The following is a 23,381-nucleotide window of genomic DNA, read 5'->3' as shown; positions in this document are numbered from 1 at the left end:
CAAAGGCCCCACCTTCTAAGACCATCACTTTGGGCAACGGGATTTCAACATATGAATTCGGGAGGGACACAAACATTCCGAACATAGCAAAGGAAATAGGAATAGAAACCCATTGGGTCAGAGAGGAGAAAAATACCTCGGCCAAGGCCTCCAAAAAATTCTCAGAAGTGCCTGAGAGATGCCTCAGCCAAAGCCCCCAATAAGGACACCACCAAATGGAAGTTGCCTGGGCTAGGAATGCAGATATGCATGCAAGCTTAGGGGGAGGGGGCCTGGGCTTTGCCCATAACTCTCTCCAGAAGAGAGCCATACGCTGGCTGTGTGCCAAATCTGGAATGGGGAACGCAGCTTTTTCCCCAGGGGAGCCCACCAGACAAAGCCTTGGAAACACCTCATGTCAGGCCTGGAAGGTCACACGTAGGATTCTGGCTTGGAGCCAGACTCCTCAGAAAGATTTCTTATAACTCAACAACAGCAAGAAAATGGCCCACTGAAAAACAGGCAAAGGACTTGCGTAGACATTTCTCCAAAGACAGACAAAACGGCCAATAAGCACATGGAAAGACGCTCCACATCATCAGAACTTAGGGAGATACAAATCAAAATCAAGAGATCACACTTCACACTCCTTTGGACAGCTGTCATCAAAAAAATAAATAAATAAAAGAAAATAAATTTTGTGAAGGAGGGGCGCCTGGGTGCCTCAGTGGGTTAAGCCGCTGCCTTCAGCTCAGGTCATGATCTCAGGGTCCTGGGATCGAGTCCCGCATCGGGCTCTCTGCTCAGCGGGGAGCCTGCTTCCCTCTCTCTCTCTGCCTGCCTCTCTGCCTACTTGTGATCTCTGTCTGTCAAATAAATAAATAAAATCTTAAAAAAAAAAAAAAATTTTGTGAAGGATCCAGAAAAACTGGAACCTTCATCTATTGCTGGTGGGAAGGTAAAGCAGTGCAGCTACCAGGGAAAAAAGGCAGTAGCTCCTCAACAAGTTAAATGCAGAATTCCACTCTCAGGTACATACCCCCACCCCCAATCTGAAGGCACTGGAAGAATGCAAATGCTTGTATGCAAACAGCAACACTTCACAACAGTCCAAGAGTGAAAACAACCCCGTGTCCATCAACAGACGAGTCCAGAAACACAGCACGGCCTGTCCGCACAATGGAGTCTCACTGGGCCAGGAAAGCAGCGAAAATACTGACACATGCTACAACGTAGATGACCCTCAACACTATGAGGCTAAGTCACAGAAACCAGATACAAAAGGTCACGGGCTGTAGGATTCTATTTGTAAGAGACATTCAAAACACACAAATCCATAGAGAGAAAGCCGATGAGGGGTTGCAGGGTCTGGGGGAAGGGAGGAAGGCGGAATAAAGGCTTTCTGGGCATCAGACTTTCCTCTGGGGCGACGAGGATGTCTCAGGACCGAGAGAGGGGATGACTTGCACAAGAGAGTGAATGCACTAAATATCCCTAAACGGTACACTTTATAATGGCTAATTCTTTTATGCGACTTTTATCTCAATTAAAAAAAAAGAAAAAAGTGCCTATGTTTATTTTGTAGTAACTTCTGTCATAAATAATGAGCCTGGGTGGCTCAGTGGGTTAAGCAGCTGCCTTCAGCTCAGGTCATGATGCCAGAGTCCTGGGATCGAGCCCCACATCGGGCTCCCTGCTCAGTGGAGAGCCTGCTTCCCCCTCTCCCTCTGCCTTGCCTCTCTGCTTACTTGTGCTCTCTTATCTCTCTGTCAAATAAATAAAATCTTAAAAAAAAAATTAGTTGAGTTTACTGCAAACTATTACTGCTACCTACAGACACAGAAAACAGTCTTTCTCTTCTAATTAAAGCAGAAGTGTCGAAGGGCTAAATGTAGTTTGCAGATTACTTTTCTCCATGGCTCTTTTCTGTCTAAGGCTTCTTGGACAGACCAGGTCGTTCATTTAATGCAAGGATTCTCCAACTGGAATGTTCCCTGCAGGCCTGGACAACACAGACGGCCGGGCTCCACCCTCCAGAGTTTCTGACACAGAAGGTTCAGGGTAGAGCCTTCGAGTCTGCATTTCTTCCAAGTCCCCAGATGCTGCTGATACTCGGGCCCAGGAACCACAAGGAAGTGAACTACAACTCTAAGGTAATCTAGAAGATACTACCATGGAGTTGATTCCTGGCATCAGAAAGCAGTCATTCCCAAAAGCACCTGCCCGAAGGAAAAGCAAGCAGCTTCTGACTCACAGGCCGGTTTAGGGAGCATACTGTCTGGATGTTACTTCAGGATGCTGATGTCACAACTAACTTGCATTTCAGATAGAAAAAAGTGACCTTCAAGACTGGCCTTGCCCACATGCTAGAATACGCAGTTCAGGCACTCTCAGGGCAAACAAAGCAAACTGCAGGCTGCAGCTAACTTATTTCTCATCCATTTGAAAGTGATCACCCAGGACACTTGTTTGGCCATCTATCTGATTATCTTATTAATTTACCATCTTGGATATTCTAGGCCAGCTCCTTGTCTGCTCAGGGTAAGCGGCAGCACAAGCACAAAAGCCCTCTGGAAAATTCTACAAACTACAGAAGACAAAACACAAACTTATTTATAGACATAAACATCAAGGTTCTATCTGCTGGGTCTTGGAATTCAATGTCTGATCAAAGCTACCTGCATTCTGAACCTTATTTCCTTACTTTATCAGAACCTATGAGATAGTTTTCTGTTCTTGAGCTATTGAATTACTTCTCTGTTTCAATAACTGTGGTGGTAGGCATATCAACAGTCTCCTCTTTCACCACGAACATTTTATAAATTAAAAAAAAAAAGCCAGGGGAGCCTGGGTGGCTCAGTGGGTTAAGCCTCTGCCTTCAGCTCAGGTCATGATCTCAGGGTCCTGGGATCAAGCCCCGCATCGGGCTCTCTGATCAGCAGGGGGCCTGCTTCCCCCTCCCCCCCCCGTCTACTTGTGATCTTTCTATGTCTAATAAATAAAATCTTAAAAAAAAAAAAAAGCCAGATTTCTAAATTCAGACAACATAAGTAATCATCTTCCTCAGCATTCCCCAAAGTGGTCCGCTGTCTGCAAGTTAAGTTATTCTTCTGTTTTCACCTCTGTGTCCCAGAAAAATTCTGCCACCTTTCCTCTGGTGCATCTGGCCCTGTGTCTAGTATGCCACAGAAACCAAAAGGACCTCTCTCATTCGGCAGCTTATTTGAAAACCACAAGCCACAGAGCACATCTGAGGCAAGTCTGAGAGCTACTGGTCATTCCGGAGACAGCACATAATTTAAAAAAAAAACAACACAGTAACAAATCTACAAGCTCTTTGCCAAAAGCCTTCTAAGCAGCAATTGCCATTTTTCTATGTATTCAAGATATTAGATATATTTCATCTCTCTTCAAAAATCATCCTTTTGGGTATAAGAGGGAGCTTATTAATTGACATCATACTTCAAATCCCTGGCAAAAAAGTGATAAGACAAAGAAGAAAAAGCCAACTACAACTACTTCAAATCTGAATATTCAATATACCACCCCATTAAAAAAAACCCCAACTGTTCCAACAGTAAAGTCAAAATAATTTTAGACATCTGATTGGAGCCATCCTGCAAGGGACTCTGCCCTCCAAGTTCTCCACAGTGAGCTTTCTCTACCTTCACAAATATGGCTAAGGTTGGGATGCCTGGGTGGCTCAGTTGGTTAAGTGCCCAACTCAAAAATATTGGCCAACATTGACAGACACTATATATTTTAAGTTTTAATTTTAATTCCAGTTAGCTAACCTACAGTGTAATATTAGTTTCAGGTGAACAATTTAGTGATTCAACACTTCCCTACCTCACCCAGTGCTCATCACAGCAAGTGCCCTCTTCCCCATCACGTATTTCAGCCATCCTCTCCCCACCTCCGCTCTGGTGACCATCAGTTTGTTCTCCATAGGCAAGAGTCTGTTTCTTGGTTGGCCTCTCTCTTTTTCCCATTGCTCATTTGTTTTGTTTCTTAAAATTCCACAGATGAGTGAAATCATAGGGTATTTGTCTTTCTCTGACTGATTTATTTCACTTAGCATTAATATACTCTCTAGCTTCATCCATGGCATTGCAAATGACAAAATTTCTCTTTTGATGGCTGAGTTCCATTCAATTATCTGTTCATCTATTCATGGGCACTGAGGCTGCTTCCACAACGTGGCTATTGTAAACAATGCTGCTATAAACATAGGGGCGCATGTATCCTTCCTTTGAATTAATGACCTTGTATTCTTTGGGTAAATACCCAGTAGTGCGATTACTGGATCATACCGTAGTTTTATTTTTAACTGTTTGAGGAAATCTCCATACTGTTTTCCACAATGCCTGCCCCAGTTTGCATTCCAACCAACAGTGCGCGAGTGTTGCTTTTTTTCCACATCCTCATCAACACCTGATTTGTTTCTTGTATTTTTTATTTTAGCCATTCTGACAGTAGAGGTGGTAACTTGTAGTTTTGATTTACATTTCCCTGAGTGATGTTGAGCATCTTTTCATGTGTCTGATGGCCATCTGTATGGCTTCTTTGCAGAAACGTCTGTTCATCTCTTCTGCCCATCTTTCATTTGGATTATTCGGGGGGGGGGCTATTAAGTTTTATAAGTTCTTTATACATTTTGGATACTTACACTTTACTGGATACGTCATTTGCAAATATATTATCCCATTCAGTAGGCTGCCTTCCAGTTTTGTTGACTGTTTCTTTTGCTGTCAGAATCTTTTTATTTTCATGTCATCCAATAACTTATTTTTCCTTTTGTTTCCTTTGCCTCGGGAGACATATCTAGAAACGTTTGCTCAGGTCAATGTCAGAGAAATTACTGCCTGTGTTCTCTTCTCGGATATTTATGGTTTCCTGTCTCAATTTAGGTCTTTAATCCATTTTGAATTTATTTTTATGTACAGTGTAAGAAAGTGATCCAGTTTTTCCAGCACCATTTGTTGATGAGACTTTTTCCCACTGGACATTCTTTCCTGCTTTCTTGAAGAGGAATTGAGCATATAGCTGTGGGTTCATTTCTGGGTTTTCTATTCTGTTCCATTGGTCTGTGTGTCTGTTTTTGTGCTGGGACCATTCTGTCTGGATCACCACAGCTCTGTGATATAACTTGAAGTCCAAAACCGATTCCTCCAGCTTTGCATTGCCTTTTTTTTTTTTTAAAGATTTTATTTATTTATTTGACAGAGAGAGATCACAAGTAGGCAGAGACGCAGGCAGAGAGAGAGAGAGGAGGAAGCAGGCTCCCTGCTGAGCAGAGAGCCCGATGCGGGACTCGATCCCAGGACCCTGAGATCATGACCTGAGCCGAAGGCAGCGGCTTAACCCACTGAGCCACCCAGGCGCCCTGCATTGCTTTTTTAAGATTGCTTTGGTTTTTCGGGGTCTTTTGAGCTTCCATACAAATTTTGTTTGTTCTAACTCTGTGAAAAATGCTCTTGGTATTTTGTTAGGGATTGCATTAAAACTGTAGACTGTTTTGGGTAATATAGATACTTGAACAATATCATACTAGTCCATGAGCATGGAGTGCCTTTCCACTTCTTTGTGTCATCTTCAATTTCTTTCGGTGTTGTATAGTTTTCAGAGTACAGGTCTTTTATCTCTTTGGTTAGGTTTATTCCTTATGGATTTTGGTGCAACTGTAAATGGGATTATTTTCTTAATTTCTCTTTCTACTGCTTATTAGTGTACAGAAATGCAACAATTTCTGTATATTGATTTTGTATCCTGTGACTTTGCTGAATTTACTTACTAGTTTTAGTAGTTTTTTGGTGGAATCTTCAGGGTTTTCTACATATAGTGAAAGTCTGGCTACTTCCTTGCTGATTTAGATGCCTTTTATTTCTTTTTGTTGTCTGGCTGCTGTGGCTAGGACTTTCCGTACAATGTATTATATTTAATAAAAGTGCCTTGTTCCTGGGGCACCTGGGTGACTCAGTCGGTTAAGCAGCTGCCCTCAGCCCAGGTCATGATCTTGGGGTCCTGGGATGGAGGCCAGCATGTGGCTCCCCACCCCCCTCTGCCTGCTCATCCTTGAGTGCTCTCTCTCTCTCAAATAAATAAAATCTTTTTTTAAAAGTGTCTTGTTCCTGACCTCAGGGGTAAAACTCTCAATTTCTCCTCCACTGAGCATGATATTAGCTGTAAGCATCTCACAGATAGCCTTTATTATGTTGAGGTATGTTCCCTCTAAACCTACTTTGTTGAAAGTTTTTATCATGAATGGATGTCAACTTTGTCAACTGCCTTTTCTGTGTTTATTGAAATAACCATATGGTTCTTATCCTTTCTCTTACTGATGTGATGTATTAAGTTGATTTGCAAGTATTAAACTACTCTCACAACCCAGGAATAAATCCCATGTGATCATGGTGAATGAGTTTTTTTAATGTATTGCTGAGTTTGATACATGTTATTTTATTTATTTATGTATATATGTATGTATTTGGTGGGGGGCAGAGAGAGAGAGAGAGAGAGTAGGGGGTGGGCAGGGGGAGAGAGAGAATCTTAAGCAGGCTCCATGCCCAGCACAGAGCCCAATGTGGGACTTGATTTCATGACAATGAGATCATGACTTTAACGGAAATCAAGAGTTGGGCGTTTAATGAACTAAGCCCCACAGGTGCCCCAACAGATGTTATACTTTTGACACAAATCTCTTGTACACAAAACCTTTCAATGTGGCTTATCTGTAAAGATCCACAGTAGAGTATAACTGAGGGACAGTCTGAAGATTAAGGTAAAAAAATCATTTTCACTCCCAGCTACTACAGACTATGCATGCCCAATGGTTTTAGATTTTCTTGGAAAACTTAATCTAGTGAGTAAGTGAGCTTTTATGGCTGTACTTAATAACATTTGTGCATAATTATCAATTCTTGTGTCTTGGCATCAAATAAATTTATCAGTCTAGATTAACAGCCGATGCACCTTGATAGTTAACACTGTACCTGCTCATAAAATTTTATAGCAACACAGATATATATGCAAGTTAAAAGTTGCAAATGAGTTGTGGTTCAGTGACAGAAATGGCATATTACACGGCAGTAGAAGTACCGTCACATGAACTTGTTCCAATACCACTGATGTATCAAAGAACAATTGGAACATGATGCAAATTTCACATTTTCTTACATGTAATTTCAGAGGAACAGAGAAAACTATCCAGCTCAACCAAGCTACTTAGGAATACACAAAACACACACGTGCACACACTTTAAACATGTACCAGAACCTCACTCACTTTGGGTATTGCGACTTTACGTTCAATTTCAGATAACCTTCCTTCCACCACTCTCACTGACCCACAAGCTGTAACCATTCCAAGGGCCACTTCCACAAGCAAACTTTGGTTCTTTTTCAACAAAAAGGGTCAGATTTATAGTCACATTTACGTATTTCTATTTTAGCCATTTAACATGTTGTAAAACAGATGCCACTTTGATTAGGTTCCTACCTTCTTTTTTAATGTATCTCTTAATTAAGTTTTTTTTTTTTAAAGATTTTATTTATTTATTTGAGAGAGAGACAGTGAGAGAGAGCATGAGCAAGGAGAAGGTCAGAGAGAGAAGCAGACTCCCCGTGGAGCTGGGAGCCCGATGCGGGACTCGATCCCAGGACTCCGGGATCATGACCTGAGCCGAAGGCAGTCGTCCAACCAACTGAGCCACCCAGGCATCCTTAATTAAGTTTTTAAATGATGTGCCTTAATATAGGGGCGCCTGAGTGGCTCAGTGGGTTAAATGATGTGCCTTAGACCCATTTTTCCCAAGTGTCCTTCTCTGGCATGATTTTGCATAGCATGGAGGTGATATTTAGGAATGAATAGATTATGTCACAGTAGGACTGACTATAAACCAACTACTGTTCCACGCCACCACATGGATGAATCTCAATGTTGAGTCAAAAAAGAAGGACGGGAACAGGGAGTATTAGACTGGAGGGCAACACTGACAGTGTTAAGTTGGTTTTTTTTCTTCATGAATTTGTTTGCCGGCACTCAGGACTGGAGGGCTTGACATGTACACCCTGTATATTAAAGAATCAGATTTATACTGCTTCCCCCTTTCTTGTTACATATGAATGCTATAAATTATTTTTAAAAGAGTATATATGATACCATTAAGTACAAAACCAAGTAAAATTAATCAACATATTTTTATTGACACATACATCCACAAAGATGAGAAAATAAACACAAAATCTCTAAGGAGAGGCTGGAAGGAAGGATCCACTCAGGGCTGGGGAAAGGTCTATTCTGTCCAATGAATGATAGGCATGAGTAGTCTTTGTACTAGTGTGTCTTCAAAACATGGTCTGGGGAAAATAAGTCTTTCAAAGGGTCTGTGAGGTCAAAGAGGTCAAAGCTATTTTCATAACAAGACCAAGACACAATTTGCCTTTTGCAGTCTCATTCTTGCAAGAATGTATGATAGTTTTCCAGTCATACATGACATGTGATTATCAAAACAGACTAAACTCAAAGGCAGCTACTGGAATCCATCAGTCTTCTATGAAGCCACACATTAAGAGATTTACAAAAATAAAGAATCTCACTCTTTGTTGGGAAAAATTATTTTCATAGTTATAAGCTTCTTATCTTAACATGCAATTAATTAGTTATTATTTTGAAATTTCTAATATAGCAAATATAGATATGACCCCACACAGAAAACAGGTCTGTGGGGTCTTCAACAATTTTGTAAAATATAAAGGAGCCTTGAGACCAAAAATACTGAGAACCACGTTAAACCTTATACCCATGTTTATACACACACACACACACACACACACACACACACACACACAGCTCTTCTGGTATGTATGAACTATCTCATATTAGTAAAGAAATATAATAATAAAATAATAAATTAATAAATAAATAATTAAAATCTTAGTGTAGTAGTAATAAAAATATTGTAGTAATAACAGTAGTAGTAACAAAATAATATTTATTTTAATAAATATTACTATTAATATATTAGTAATACATGTAATACATACTAAATATAGTACATGTAATAAAAAATACATGTAATAAAAATAATGCATTAATAATGAACTAAATATAGTTCATGTAATAAAAAAACATAAATAAAATACTAAAATAATAAAAAAAACATAGTACAGTACAGACACGAAAAAGAGTCCTTCACCAGCACAGCAAGTGATGCTGTATACAGTAAAAACTTATGACAACTGCATTACCTAGAATACAGATGGGACTTACCGATACTCAGACTGTGAAACACAATCATAAAGTTCCTGGGCAGTGAATGGGACATTTCTATTTACCTGAAAAGAACCAAGATGTAGTTACTAAAAATGTGTATGGAGTCAAATGAGCAGTAAGAGCACCAGTAGAGTGACCCAGATTCTGAGGGAGCAGAATGTCAAGTTTCTAGCGTTTGCAAAAAAGAACAATCCCGAGTTCAGGATCACAACGCATCAAAAGAACAATCACAGTTAGTGATCGCAATGTTTTACACAATATTGAACTGTATGTAAATGTACTAGTCCTCTTGTTACAACTTAATCTGTTTATAGAACCAGAAGAAGTGATCTAGGATTCTGCGGTTATGGGAATCACAACAGAGCAGATAAGCACTCTGTAGATCAAGTGGAAAGAAAAAAATGTGTACTCCATGCAACATTAAATTTTATTCCTACTGGCTCTCATCAAAAGATTCATGCTTCAATTAGCCTAGAGTTTCAGAAGATTTCTAAAGCACATATTTAGTATATCTTTTCTAAAAGAAGCAAATGTTAAGAAGCTAAAATTACTCTATATTTAAAGGACTAGAGTAGATTTGGGTCCATTTAGGTAGACTATTTTAAAAGTAGAAGCAGCCACATCTTGTTTATATCCTAAACATTAGAAATAATTCAAGCTGAAAAACAAAATTAGTCGTTCAACTTTCACAACATTTGAATACTATGGCTGACCCTTGCAAAAATTATTACTGATGAACCTTCTCTTTTATTTAAATACTAACTTTATAAAAAGTTTTATTTGCAGACATTTTCTAAAGATACGTCTTTCAGACTAACAAGGTCTGAATGTTTTAACTAATGTGTTTAAGTTCATAATATAATTCAGAGATATAATTTACAATACTGTATTGGGACTTACAAGTGTAAGTCCTTGATACATATAGAACATACATATAGAAGTCCTTGATCATACAAAGACTCACCACGGCACACATGTGGAGGACACAGTGATGGAATCCTATATTTCTTGGGGCTTCCTATTAATTCAGGTTATATTCTACTTATGTGCAGGGGAAGATCTGGATATTAAGAAATTCTTTTTATCAGATAACAAACAGCACAGTGCCTAAATTTTCATGAATTCTGAATTAGTGATGGAAAACTAAATGAGATTATCTTCAGTTCAATTTACTTAAAAAACATTTAAATAGTTATAAATTTGGGGGTGAGGAAATTATCATATTGTATAGAACATGTTTCATTAACTAGAGGTTAAAAATACTGGTTTTTTTTTAAGATTATTTATTTCAGAGAGAGGGAGAGTGCATGTGTCTGTGCAAGTGGGGGGAGGGGAAGAGAGAGAGGGAGAGAGAGAATCCCAAGCAGACTCTATACTGAGTGAAGAGCCCGTTGCAGGGCTTGATCTCATGACCGAGAGATCATGACCTGAGCCAAAATCAAGAGTTGCACAGACACTCAACCAACTGAGCCGCGCAGGTGCCCCCATAGTTTTTATTTTTATTTTTTTAAGATTTTATATATTTATCTGTCAGAGAGAGAGCATAAGCAGGAGGAGCAGCAGGCAGAGGGAGAAGCAGGTTCCCCACTGAGCAGGAAGCCCAATGCAGGACTCAATCCCAGGACCCAGGGATCATGACCTGAACCAAAGGCAGACGTTTAACTAACTGAGCCACCCAAGCACCCCATCCTCCCATAGTTTTTAAATACAACATTTTAAATCTATATAATCTTAAATTTTTTCTTAAAATTAAGATTATATGCTTTATGTTAATTATATATAATATTTAATATTAGATTTAATGACTATAAAATTGGTATAAAAATAAAATATTAGATTTAATGACTATAAAATTAATTATAATTAATTTTTAGGTACTTTATAATTTTTATTAAAAGATCTTCTAGGGTCACCTAGGTGGCTCAGTGGGTTAAGCCTCTGCCTTTGGCTCAGGTCATGATCTCAGGGTCCTGGGATCGAGCCCCACATCAGGATCTCTGCTCAGCAGGGAGCCTGCTTCCTCCTCTCTCTCTGCCTGCTGTTCTGCCTACTTGTGATATCTCTCTGTCAGATACATAAATAAAATCCTTAAAAAAAATAGATAATATAAAAGATCTTCTAAAAATGTTTAAGATATACATTTACATATACATGTCATATACATGTCAGTCCAATTCCTTTTTCTTTGTGTGATCTCTCATGTGAATAAGACTCTGATATTTTCACTATTGTCCCAATATGCCAGGACTTATAATGTATGCAGACTTAAGGCTGGCAAATGTCAACAACCTTGCTGATGTTTGATCAAAGGATGAAGGAAATAATCTGTTCTCCATCAACTGTTGAGGAAAAATCAGCTAAAGAAGTGGTTCTGAACCTGATGTGAATAAAAAATATGAATACAAAATAAATAGTTCCTTGGGCTTTTAGAATTTTAGAAGAAAAAAGTATCGAGATGTAGCTTTAGCTTTAAAAGCAATCACCCACATACATATAGACATTTGTCCCAGAGCACAGTTGAGGTATAAAGATTGTACAGCTCCAAGAGGCCTCTGCCTTTGGCTCGGGTCATGATCTCAGGGTCCTGGGACAGAGCCCCACATCGGGCTCTCTGCTCAACTGTCTGCCTCTCTGCCTGCTTATGATTTCTCTCTCCGTCAAATAAACAAATAACATCTTAAAAAGGGGGGGGCAATGCCTGGGTGGCTCAGCGGGTTAGGATTGTACAGCTCCAGGTCACAGCACATGACTTAAAAAGTAGGCAGCTAATTTACTACTAATAAAGAAAAACTGAAGCACAAATTCATGATATATACTACAGGTTCTAGCCTGCAATATCTCTTTGCATCATATTCGTCAGTCTCGATACATTTTGAACCACTCATTTTGGGACATTTAAAATTACACTGCTAAGCATCATTTCTATGTCCAATTTTAACTCCTAGGGAAAAAAGAGCTAAAAGATGCCTTTGTCAGTAAACAGAGGTACGACTATAGAGCTGACTATGGAATTGGTGTCAATTCTTTGTTGAACTGTTTATGATGAATGCCACGTACTAGAAATGGCTATACTGGTTTTAATCCTTAAAAGTTGAAGAACAGGGACGCCTGGGTGGCTCAGTTGGTTGGACAACTGCCTTCAGCTCAGGTCATGATCCTGGAGTTCCGGGATCGAGTCCCGCATCGGGCTCCCAGCTCCATGGAGAGTCTGCTTCGCTCTCTGACCTTCTCCTCGCTCATGTTCTCTCTCACTGTCTCTCTCTTAAATAAATAAATAAATAAATAAATAAATAAATAAATAAATAAAAAGCTGAAGAACAAAAGGCAAAAGTTGAGTATTAAAACAGCTCAACAGGAGTGGCTGTTGAGTGGGTAGCTCGGTCAGTTAAGAGTCTGCCATCAGCTCTACCAACACCCAGTGCTGACTGGGTGGCTCGGTCAGTTAAGAGTCTGCCTTCAGCTCGGGTCATGATCCCGGTGTTCTGGGATCATGTCCCGCATTTGGGACCCTGCTTGGCAGGGAGCCTGCTTCTCCCTTTCCCTCGGCTACTCCCTCAGCTTGTGCTCTCACTCTCTCTCTTTCTCAAATAAATAAATAAAATATTTTTAAAAATTAAAAATAAAAATAAAATAGCTAAACATCTTAAAAGATTTAGACGATCTCAAATGTGATGTTTATGATGTGAGAAATCCCTCCAATGTAGTAACTGGTATAGGGGGTAAGTGCTGCTAAGAGAAAGGATTTTAAAAATCTGGGAATCAGAGCCACATAGTCTTATACATAATGACGTAGGCATTTCTCCCAGTACTCCCAGCAATAGGAAGTGCTAAACTTAAAAAAGACCTATGTCCCAGATTTTTCCAGGATATGTAATTTTTAAATTGCCCTATTGTTTCCACAAATATATTTTTGTTAGAATTAATGACTCCATTTAAAATTCAAAAAGTATGCTGTAATAATTATATAAATCATCCCCAAAGAAGAAATCCTCTTAATAAATCATGGGTTTATTATCAATACATTTATTATCAATACAGTATTAAGTCTGATTTTCTAAAAAGCACACATAAACACTACACACTCCATAAACAAGGTAACACTACTGAACCCTTAGCAATGTGTCTGGTACTGTTTAGAACACTTCATGTACCTTAAACTATTTATTCTTTAAAAAATATCTCTTATTTATCTACTGATGTTATTCCCATTTTACAGATGAAGAAACTGAGACAAAGAGAACTAAGTAACTCTTCTAAGAGCATCCCATACAGTTGAAAAGGGGTAGACCTGACATTTGAACACAGGTAGTTTGACCCCTGTCTGTGTTCTTAATGTCAGATGTTACATACAAAGACATATATAAAGGGCAAACCAGAAATAAAAGTGAATATATTTTAAAAAGTTGGACTCCAGGGGCACCTGGGTGGCTCAGGTGTTAAGCGTCTGCCTTTGGGTCCTGGGATCAAGCCCGCATGGGGCTCCCTGCTCAGCGGGAAGCCTGCTTCTCCCTCTCCCACTCCCCCAGCTTGTGTTCCCTCTCTCACTGTGTCTCTCTCTGTCAAACAAATAAAATCTTAAAAAAAAAAAGTTGGACTCCATAAGAAATGTGAGACCTGAATATACGTCACATTCCTTCATTTGGAGCATTTAAAAACTTACCACACACACACACGCACTTGAAAGAACATACACGTACATGGGAAGAGAAACTGAAGATCAACAGAATGCTCTCCCTGACTGGCAAGGTTTTGCTGACTGAAATAAGTCAAGCAGAGAGAGTCAATTACCGTACGGTTTCACTTACTTATGGAGCATAAGGAATAACACGGAGGACACATTGGGAGATGGAGAGGAGAAGCGAGTTGAGGGAAATCAGAGGGGAAGACAAACCAAGACAGACTGTGGACTCTGAGAAACAAACTGAAGGTTTTGAGTGGGGCGATGGGTGAGCCTGGTGGTGGGTATTAAGAAGGGCATGTATGGCGTGGAGCACTAGGTGTGATGCATAAACAATGAATCTTGGAACACTGAAAATATTAAAAAAATAGAATAGAATAGAATACTCTCCCTCACTCAGTGCTGATGAGGAAAGCTCCCAAGTTCAGTCACAAAACACATCAGAGCCTCGCCACAGCCCCCAGCTCTCACACCAAGGGTGTATGCTGCAACTACAGAGGAAGCGGAATCATAGCTTTCCTTTTCACTAATCGCTGGTTCTCAAACTGAGGTGGCTCTTTCTCCCTAGGGGCCGTCTGGGTCTGTGAGCTGAGTGGTGCAGAAGGATATTTTCGGTTGTCACACTGACTCAGATATTGGGATGTAGTATGTGAGGAGCAGCAATGCGAACACCTGCCGTGTTCCACACAATGGAGAAATGACCCGTTCCCGAAATGCCAACCGCACCCCTAATGAGAAACAATTCTGTGCTGGAGAAAGTGTGTTATTATAGGACTCTTATGTTTTTATTTTATGAATGAAAGAAAAAGTTTAATCTGTCTTTGACAGACTTCCGTGGCCTTTGAAAATTTAAAGCAAATGCCAGTTAAATAGCATTCCGATGGTTTTAGACCTCTATCATGTTTATTTTAGTAAAACTTGTTTATGGTGGAAATATGATAAACATTTTAAAATATTTCTCATACCTCATACTTGATTAGGAAGTTATAGAGGGGCTCAACATCTTGATAATTACTGTTAGGGGCCAAAATCCTAAAAAATAAAATAAAAACAAAGGAATGGGAATGAATGATTTAAAAAGATAATACCTTGAACTTTTCCTCAAAATATATCCATACTGTGAGATCATTTACTGTATGGTTAGTTTAATTCAACAGAGATCAATTTATTAAAATTTTTTGCTTATTTATATTGATACTTACATTACCACTTAACCAACGAGCATAAGCATTCTTATGTGAAATTCACCTTTGGAATAAAAGTAATACAGATTTCTCAAAACACAGATAGAAATAAGAGGTGCGATTACACTTCATACCTTTTAAGCAACAGGTAACACTTGAGGAGTTGCCACAGAAATGTTCAACCAATCCCAGTGGACAACTGATTAAACTATCAGACGCATAAAAGACTTCTGACTAAATTCAAGTAATACTGTTTCAACTATCAGCCTAGCACAGTATGAAAAATTATGAGTAAACAGAGCAAGTCAGTCACTGAGAATAACAATGAGTCATAAAAGTCACAATGGAAAGTAACGTAAGGACATAAAAATATAAATTTATAAATAACAGAAACATAAAAATACAAATGGAAACAAGGAAAAAATAAAAATAAAGAAGGAAATGGAAGAGCATATTTCTCCACCTAGCAGCAGAGTATTAATTCTTATTTTCTTATACTACAGATTTCTTAACCCTTTCAGAATGAAGTTTTTTTTGTTTTTTTGCTTTTGAAAAAAGAAAAAAGAAAAGTTGTCTTTTGATTTTGGTTTTCCTAGCTGTGTGACCCTGGATGAGTTCTGTGTGATCTATTTTCCTTTATCTGTTCTGGGGATAGTAGTAATCCTGACTTCGCAGGATTCTTATCAGAATCAAATGATTGCCTTAAGGAAAGTCTTTAGAACAGTATCTGACATACAGCCAGCACTAAATATTGTAAGAGTAACAATAACAACTACTATCATCTAATAGTTCCAAGCCACAGAATAACTGCACAATGATCTAACTGATGAGAAATCAAGCCACCTCTATTCATTCTTAAAATACAAGTGCCTGTTAATTACAATGTCTCTAGGTCCTCACGTCCTTGCCAATACTTGACATCTTCGGACTTCAGAGTTAACTGATCTCAATAAACTTAATTAGATCTTTAAATTATTTGGCTTTTATTAGACTTGTGGGAAAGCTTTTATAAATAATTTTTCAGGACAGAGTCGAATTTTTAAAGAGGCTGTACTCCTGGGGAGGAGACACATACGGAATACAAAAAATACTAGTTTCGTGGAAAAACTTCTTTCACCCAACAAGTAATTTTAAAGTACAAATAATCTCCAAACCAAAAAAAGAAAAAAAAGTGGTGGAGGATGGGAGGGGGAGGTTAATACATCGGTGAGAGAGTCCACAAATAATTCGCTTAAGAAAATGAAAAGAAAGTAATCTAAGAGTTAATCTTTCAGAAAGTCAATGGAAAAAAAAAAAAAAAGGATGTTCTAATTTTGTAACCAAATGTAAATAAACTACCAGCAATGTGAAGTAATTTACATCTATTCATCTTGCTAGCCTTAGATTATTCCTATAAAGGAGAATTAGGAAATTAGATGTAACAAGATGTTTTATATTGAAAGCCTTATATATTCCAAGATAACATCACAAAGAAGTACTTTTCCAGAGAATAAATGAACATCTCTCTGTCCTGAAATACTTCACAAGAAAATTGGTTTGAGGCAAATTAGTTATCTATAGCAACAAGTCATACCTAAAGTAAGAAATAAATAATTACATCATGCTAGTTTTCCAATTTTTCCAAAAATTTTTAGACTCCCAACCTGGTTTTGTTTTTTTTAACAATTTTACTGAAATACAGTTCACATATTGTAAATTCACTTACTCCGACAACTCAGTGATTTTTAGTAAGTTATAGTGCCGTGCATCTATTACCACAACGCAGTTTCAGAGCATTTCCTTCACCCAAACAGATCCCTACTGCCCCTCTGCAGCCACTTTCCGTTCTCACCTCCAATGCCAGCTCCAAGCAACCACTAATCTACCTTCTGTCTCTACAGTGTGTCAGTCTGTACGTTCTTTCCCTCTTACCATCACAAAGCACAGGTGTCACTATAAATTATATCCTACTAGAATATAGAGTCAGTGGATGAGTCGAAATCTAGTGGATAGTGGCTAAACCTCCGAATATATCTGGTAAGTAAAAAAGCAAGATGCATACTAGAGCTGCCCAAGAGCCGAACAAGAGACCCTTTATTCTCTCATTCAACAAATATTTGGGTCCTACTATGAGCCAAGCACTGTTCCAGGCCCTTGGATACATCAGTGAACAAAAAAGACAAAGCTGCATAGTAGACCAAAGCATCGTAATTCTAAAGAATTTGTGAAAGAAAAAAAAAAAAAAATTCCTGACCAAGCACAGGAAGATAATGAAGAAAAACATCTCATTGTTGCTCACTTGAAAATCTCCTCCCACTTATCAATTGCTACTTGTAAACAAACAAGTTCACAAGTTATTCCAGTGATGAAACACAGAAATCTTAAATTTCAAAGGAAGAAGGCATTTGCTCCAAATGTAAAGATCTGATTGTCTGACTAAATACCACAAAATTATGTTCTAACAAAGAAAGGCATACTGGTATGCCAGCATCATTCACAGGTATGTTACTGTTATAATCAGACTAAAACTATTCAAGCGGTTTTCTAAAACTAGGATATGTATTACAGAATTTGCTATAAAATTAATATTTTTTAAATTCTAAATGTTTATCTTTGTTTTTATTTTTATTAATTTTAATGTTAACTTAATTTTTAATTAATTTTAATTTTTAACTTTAATTTTTTTTAATTTCTTTTTTAAAGAGCGACAGCAAGCGAGGGAACACAAGCAGGGGGAGTGGGAGAGGGAGAAGCAGGCTTCCCGCCAAGCAGGGAGGAGCCCCATGCAGGGCTCGATCCCAGGACCTGAAGGCAGACGCTTAAGGACTGAGCCACCCAGATGCCCTAAAATTTACTATTCTTAAAGACTGTTTTGAGGTAAAGTGAGGCCCCAATACACTAGGCCATCTTTATTAAAACACACTCAATCTAGGGTAAATTTAGACTTCAATATGTCCTATGAACTCTGAGTTGATGAGAATGGAATTTGGCCTGGTACTAAAAAAATTGCCAACTTTCACTAAGCAGAAGTACAGCTTGTTGAAAATATACAAAAAAAATAAATGGAGAAAAATGGCTTATGGACTTCCATGCCTTAGTAATTCCCCACACAGAAATTCTTGAGCGGTCAGCCTTCTCTATAGCTTTCTCATTTTCTTTTTCTTATACCAATGTGAAAACAAAAGACTCTTATAATGAAAGTCCTAAAATTACCCTCCAATGGCAACTTTTTAAAATAATGGAATGAAATAATTAACCCTTAAAGGAAATGAAATACTCTACAGAAAATGGCCATTTTTTTTAAAGATTTTATTTATTTATTTGATAGAGATCACAGGTAGGCAGAGAGGCAGACGGGGGGTGGGGAGGCAGACACCCTGCTGAGCAGAGAGCCTGATGCAGGACTCGATTCCAGGACCCTGAGATCATGATCTGAGCCGAAGGCAGCAGCTTAACCCACTGAGCCACCCAGGAGCCCCAGAAAATGGCCATTTTAAATTTATAAATACATCCACATTTTCCCTTTCAAGAGAAATTTATAATCATCAGTGTAAGTATTTATCAAATGCACACGATTTTCTCAAATATATATTAAGAGCCATGGAATATAAGAGAAAATTAACTATGCAGCCATCAAAAGAAATAAAATCTTGCCATTTGCGACGACATGGATGGAACTAGAGGGTATTATGCTGAGCGAAATAAGTCAATCAGAGAAAGACAATTATCATATGAACTCCCCGATATGAGGAAGTTGAGAGGCAATGTGGAGGGTTTGGGGGTTAGGAAAAGAATAAATGAATCAAGGGGCAGAGGGTTTAGCCTGTGCCTTCAGCTCAGGTCATGATCCCAGGGTCCTGGGATGGAGCCCTACATCGCATCGGGCTCTCTGCTTGGCAGGAAGCCTACTTCCCCCTCTCTCTCTGCCTGCCTCTCTGCCTACTTGTGGTCTCTGTCTGTAAAATAAATAAATAAAATCTTTTAAAAAAAAAGAATAAATGAAACAAGATTGGATTGGGAGGGAGACAACCATAAAAGACTCTTAAACTCACAAAACAAACTGAGGGTTGAGGGGGGAGAGGGTAGGGAGAGGGTGGTGGGGTTATGGACACTGGGGAAGGTATGTGCTATGGTGAGTGTGGTGAAGTGTGTAAACCTTCACAGACCTGTACTCCTGGGGCTAATAATACCATTATATGTTAATAAAAAAATTTCAAAAGAGAATAAATAAATAAATAAATAAGAGAAAATTAAGAGACATGGTTGCCTCTCTTCACGTTGTTAATCTGGAAATTTCACCTTGGAATTCTGGAGTCAGAGTTGGGGAATCAGACATCTGAAATAGTATTTAATCCTCAACTTGTAGATTATTTATAAACCAAATCTGACCCAAATGCACTTTGGTTTCTTTTAAAACAGCATCAGCAATTAATAGATAATGTCTTGCTGAACACTTCAGAGTCTGACACTGCTTTACATCCATATTACATACATCATCTCTAATTTTTTTAGTATCACAAATTTAGTTATGTGACCTTGATCAAATCACCTGCTTTTCTGCACTTCTGGTCTTCACCTGTGAAATGAGTATGGAGCAGGATTTACCCTATAAAGTTACTATGCAAACTACATAAAATAATGTGTCTAAGAAGTTTAGTACATGCCTGGCATATGTCAATATATATTAGCTGTTATGAAAACCAGTTTTCAGATGTAGAAACTAAGGGTCAGAGTTACAAAACACTTGCCCAAGATTACAGAGAGTGGGGATATTTAAATCTCAATTGGTTTAACTCCATGCTTTTTTTACTAATAAAAAGGATAATCACCACCATCTTCTTGCCTCTAAATGATTTTATAAAGTCAAATGAAATATAAAGTTCTTTTAAAGAATTTTAGGGGCACCTGGGTGGCTCAGTTGACTGAGCATCTGCCTTTAGCTCAGGTCATGATCTCAGGGTCCTGCGATTGAGCCCCAGAGCTTAGCCTCCCTGCTTAGTGAGGAGTCTGCTTCTTCCTCTCCCACTGCCCCTCACCCAGCTCGTGCACACGCACTCTCTCGCTCAAATAAATGGGTAAAATCTTTTAAAAAAATAATTAAAGAGTTCTAAATGTAAGCAAAGAAACTCTTTAATTTGCCTTTTATCAAATGCTTCTGGTAAACTGTTTTGTATATGCTCAAACACACAATCTTTATAGTTGTTACATCTTTCTCAAAGCTATAGAAGAACCAAGACTCACTAGAAGTCCTGACACTTAACCATATAAGCACTTTGAGTTTTCTCAAAGCAATTAGCAATTAGCATTAAATAATCAACATGCTCATCTGAATCACACAAATTTCATTTCCCTCTCAGCCACTATCAATAGATCTCTTTAATAAAAAAGAAAGACTATTGATTCTTTTTTTTAAAGGTGAAATGGGCAGAGGAAGAGAGAGACAGAGAATCCTAAGCAGGCCCCATGCCCAGCAAGGAGGCAACTAGGGACTCAATCTCACAACTCTGAGATCATGACCTGAGCTGAAATCAAGCGTCAGATGTTTAACCAAGCCACCCAAGTGCCCCTATCCACTCAAAATTTTTAGAAAGATAATAGTTGGGCGCTTGGGTGGCTCAGAGGGTTGAGCCTCTGCCTTCGACTCGGGTCATGATCTCAGGGACGTCAGGCTCTCTGCTCAGCAGGGAGCCTACTTCCCCCTCTCTCTCTGCCTGCCTCTCTGCCTAATTGTGATCCCTCTCTCAAACAAATAAATAAAATCTTAAAAAAAAAAAAAGATAAAAGTTAACCAAATAATCTGACTAAAATTAAAAATAAAACAATGCATTAAATGGACTAATTTTTCAATTAGAGTTTTAAAAAATTCAAACAAAGCTTTCCTCCTACTTAGAAAAAATAAAGCAACAGACTCAGGAGCGGGAAAAGATGGCTAGAATATTCAAGTTTAATATCTAATTCTAGAAATCCAAAAGAAGAGAGAGCATATTCTTGGGTATTTATAAATCATAACTTACATCCCACAGAACTGAATATATTATGTTCCCTGCTGGCAAGACAGAGTTTTACATTAATATCATCTTTAAAATAGTTTTTGAGAGTGTGAAAAAAATTAATTAAGTTTAAAAAATAATTACATGGTTTATTTCACTTAGCATAATGTCCTCAAGGCTTATCCATGCTGTAGCCTATGTCAGAATTTCCTTCCTTTTTAAGGTTGAATAATATTCCATTGTATGTATTATGCCATAGTGCTTAACTATTCATCTGCTGATGGGCACTTGAGTTGTTTCCATGTTTTATGTATTAAGCCTAGTGCTGCTATGATCATATGATCATGATCTTTGAGACCCTGTTTTCAACTCTTTTGTGTATATATTTAGAGTAGTCAAAATCATAGACAGTAAAATGTTGGCTGTTAAAGGCTACAGGGGGGAAATGAGTTAATGGGAATACAGTTTCAATTATAGAGATGGGTGAATATTATAGAATTGAAAGTTATAGAGATGGATAGTGTGATGGCTGTGCACTATGAATGCATTTAATACCACATGAATACCCTTTTAAGTACACTTAAAATGAAAATGATGGTAAATTTTATGGTATGTTTTACCACAATAAAAAATTAGATTAAAAAAAGTAATTACACAAAGTGAAAATGTTTGCTTACAGCATTATTTGAAAAACTCATTTTACATTCTCTAAAGCCAAGAACTGATGCAAGCCTTCGTTATTATTATGAGCTGCTGTTACATTATTATTGGGGATAATATAATTTGTTCAGCATCTAACCAGTACTGGACTGAACAAATGCTATCTCTAATCTCTGTAATTTAATAAAGCAACTTTTATAAACTCCACTTTCTAGATCAGGAAAAAAGATACAAAAAGGTTAACCTATCTTGGTAATAGGTTGGAACTAGGAACTTGGTGATGGATGGAACTAGGATTCAACTCCCTGTTATTATGACCCCCCCAAAGCTCTGTTCTTCTGATTTTTATATGATGTCCCTGGACAACCAATACTACCAAACTAGATTTTGTTGACAGTTTAAAGTGTATTACTGATAAACTGGGTGAAAATTTATCAAAAAAAGTATTAGATCCTAGAGTACCCTTTTTTATTTTTTATTTTTGGTCACTTATTACAAGTAAAATTAGAATGATATATTTTCTATAGTTAATTTAGTGAAATCAGCTATGCAAATAGGAGATATTCATCAGCTGTCAATTTTGAAAGAACACCATATATAATTAGAACTGGTAAAAAGAAAAAAATTAAACAAATTAGATAAATTGTATGTTCCAGCTTTCCCTTCAGGGACAAAGAACTTTGCAAGGTGATTATACTAATTAGATATAAGTATTAAATATAGGAACTTTTGAGTAGTTTGACCACAATTAATAATTAAAATTTGAAATACTGGAAATCTTTTTTCTAAAGCTGGTAATAGGACAAGAAGAGTTTATAGGTAATTTTAATGAGTACATTTGTAATTTAATTGTAAAAACAATTCTACAGAAGTAAAATATAATTCCAATAGATAAACAGATTATATGACTTAAGTATGTGCTAAGCATAATTATATGTGTGTATACATATATATATACATACAATAAAAATATACTGACAAATACTACAGCTTTCTATTAATTTTGTAGGAAGGTTACAATACTATATATCCATATACTTCTCACACATCCTTTTATCTGGGTCATTAGCCTCTACCTACAGTGTATTTTCTATATTGGCATGTAAGCATAATAATATAATGGTCATAATCTCAGTCTCTTTGGAGTCAGTCCACGAAGTAAAAGAGCAGTGATTTAAACCTACTCAAAATGCCTCTAGATATCTAGAACCTGTACAATGAATACTCATCTGAAGATATGGTTTGCAAATACACAGCTGACAGACACTTACTGATCATCACATTCTAATCAAAGTCATCAAGATACATCCTTAGGAAACAGGAATGTAATGAAAGCAATGTAAACAACACTGATGTCTGTCCAGTTGTGTTTCAAAATTTTGAGATAACTACCAGAATTGACAAAGTCAACCAAAAGTAGTAGTCTGCATAGAACCTGGAAGAAGAGATTATGCCCCTGTATAGGGGCATGGCTGACCCTACCGAAGCAGAAGAAGCACTCGAGTGGAAGAGAAATTACTTTAGCTTGAGGCCCATACCCCCAGAAGTCAGCAACAAAACATAGTAATACTCTAGTTTGTAATGTAAACTTTCCTCTAAGGCTCAACCGGGATATAAATATTTTGGTTCAGTTACTA

The 23,381-nt window shown here is 37.8% G+C and overlaps 1 protein-coding gene across 1 annotated transcript in view; it reads right to left on the bottom strand.

Annotated features, from left to right (window-relative positions):
• The window catches only part of SWT1 (SWT1 RNA endoribonuclease homolog), a 103,787-nt gene that overhangs the window by 6,576 nt on the left and 73,830 nt on the right, over positions 1-23,381 (bottom strand). Inside the window, 2 exon segments of the mRNA XM_032318993.1 lie at positions 9,251-9,315; positions 14,897-14,963. Coding sequence (XP_032174884.1) covers positions 9,251-9,315; positions 14,897-14,963 — 132 coding nt within the window.

The sequence above is a fragment of the Mustela erminea genome, chromosome 17 (assembly GCF_009829155.1).
Source record: "Mustela erminea isolate mMusErm1 chromosome 17, mMusErm1.Pri, whole genome shotgun sequence".
Taxonomy (NCBI): Eukaryota; Metazoa; Chordata; class Mammalia; order Carnivora; family Mustelidae; genus Mustela; species Mustela erminea.
Note: the sequence above shows the minus strand (reverse complement) of the source record. Positions and strands in the feature narration are given on the sequence as shown.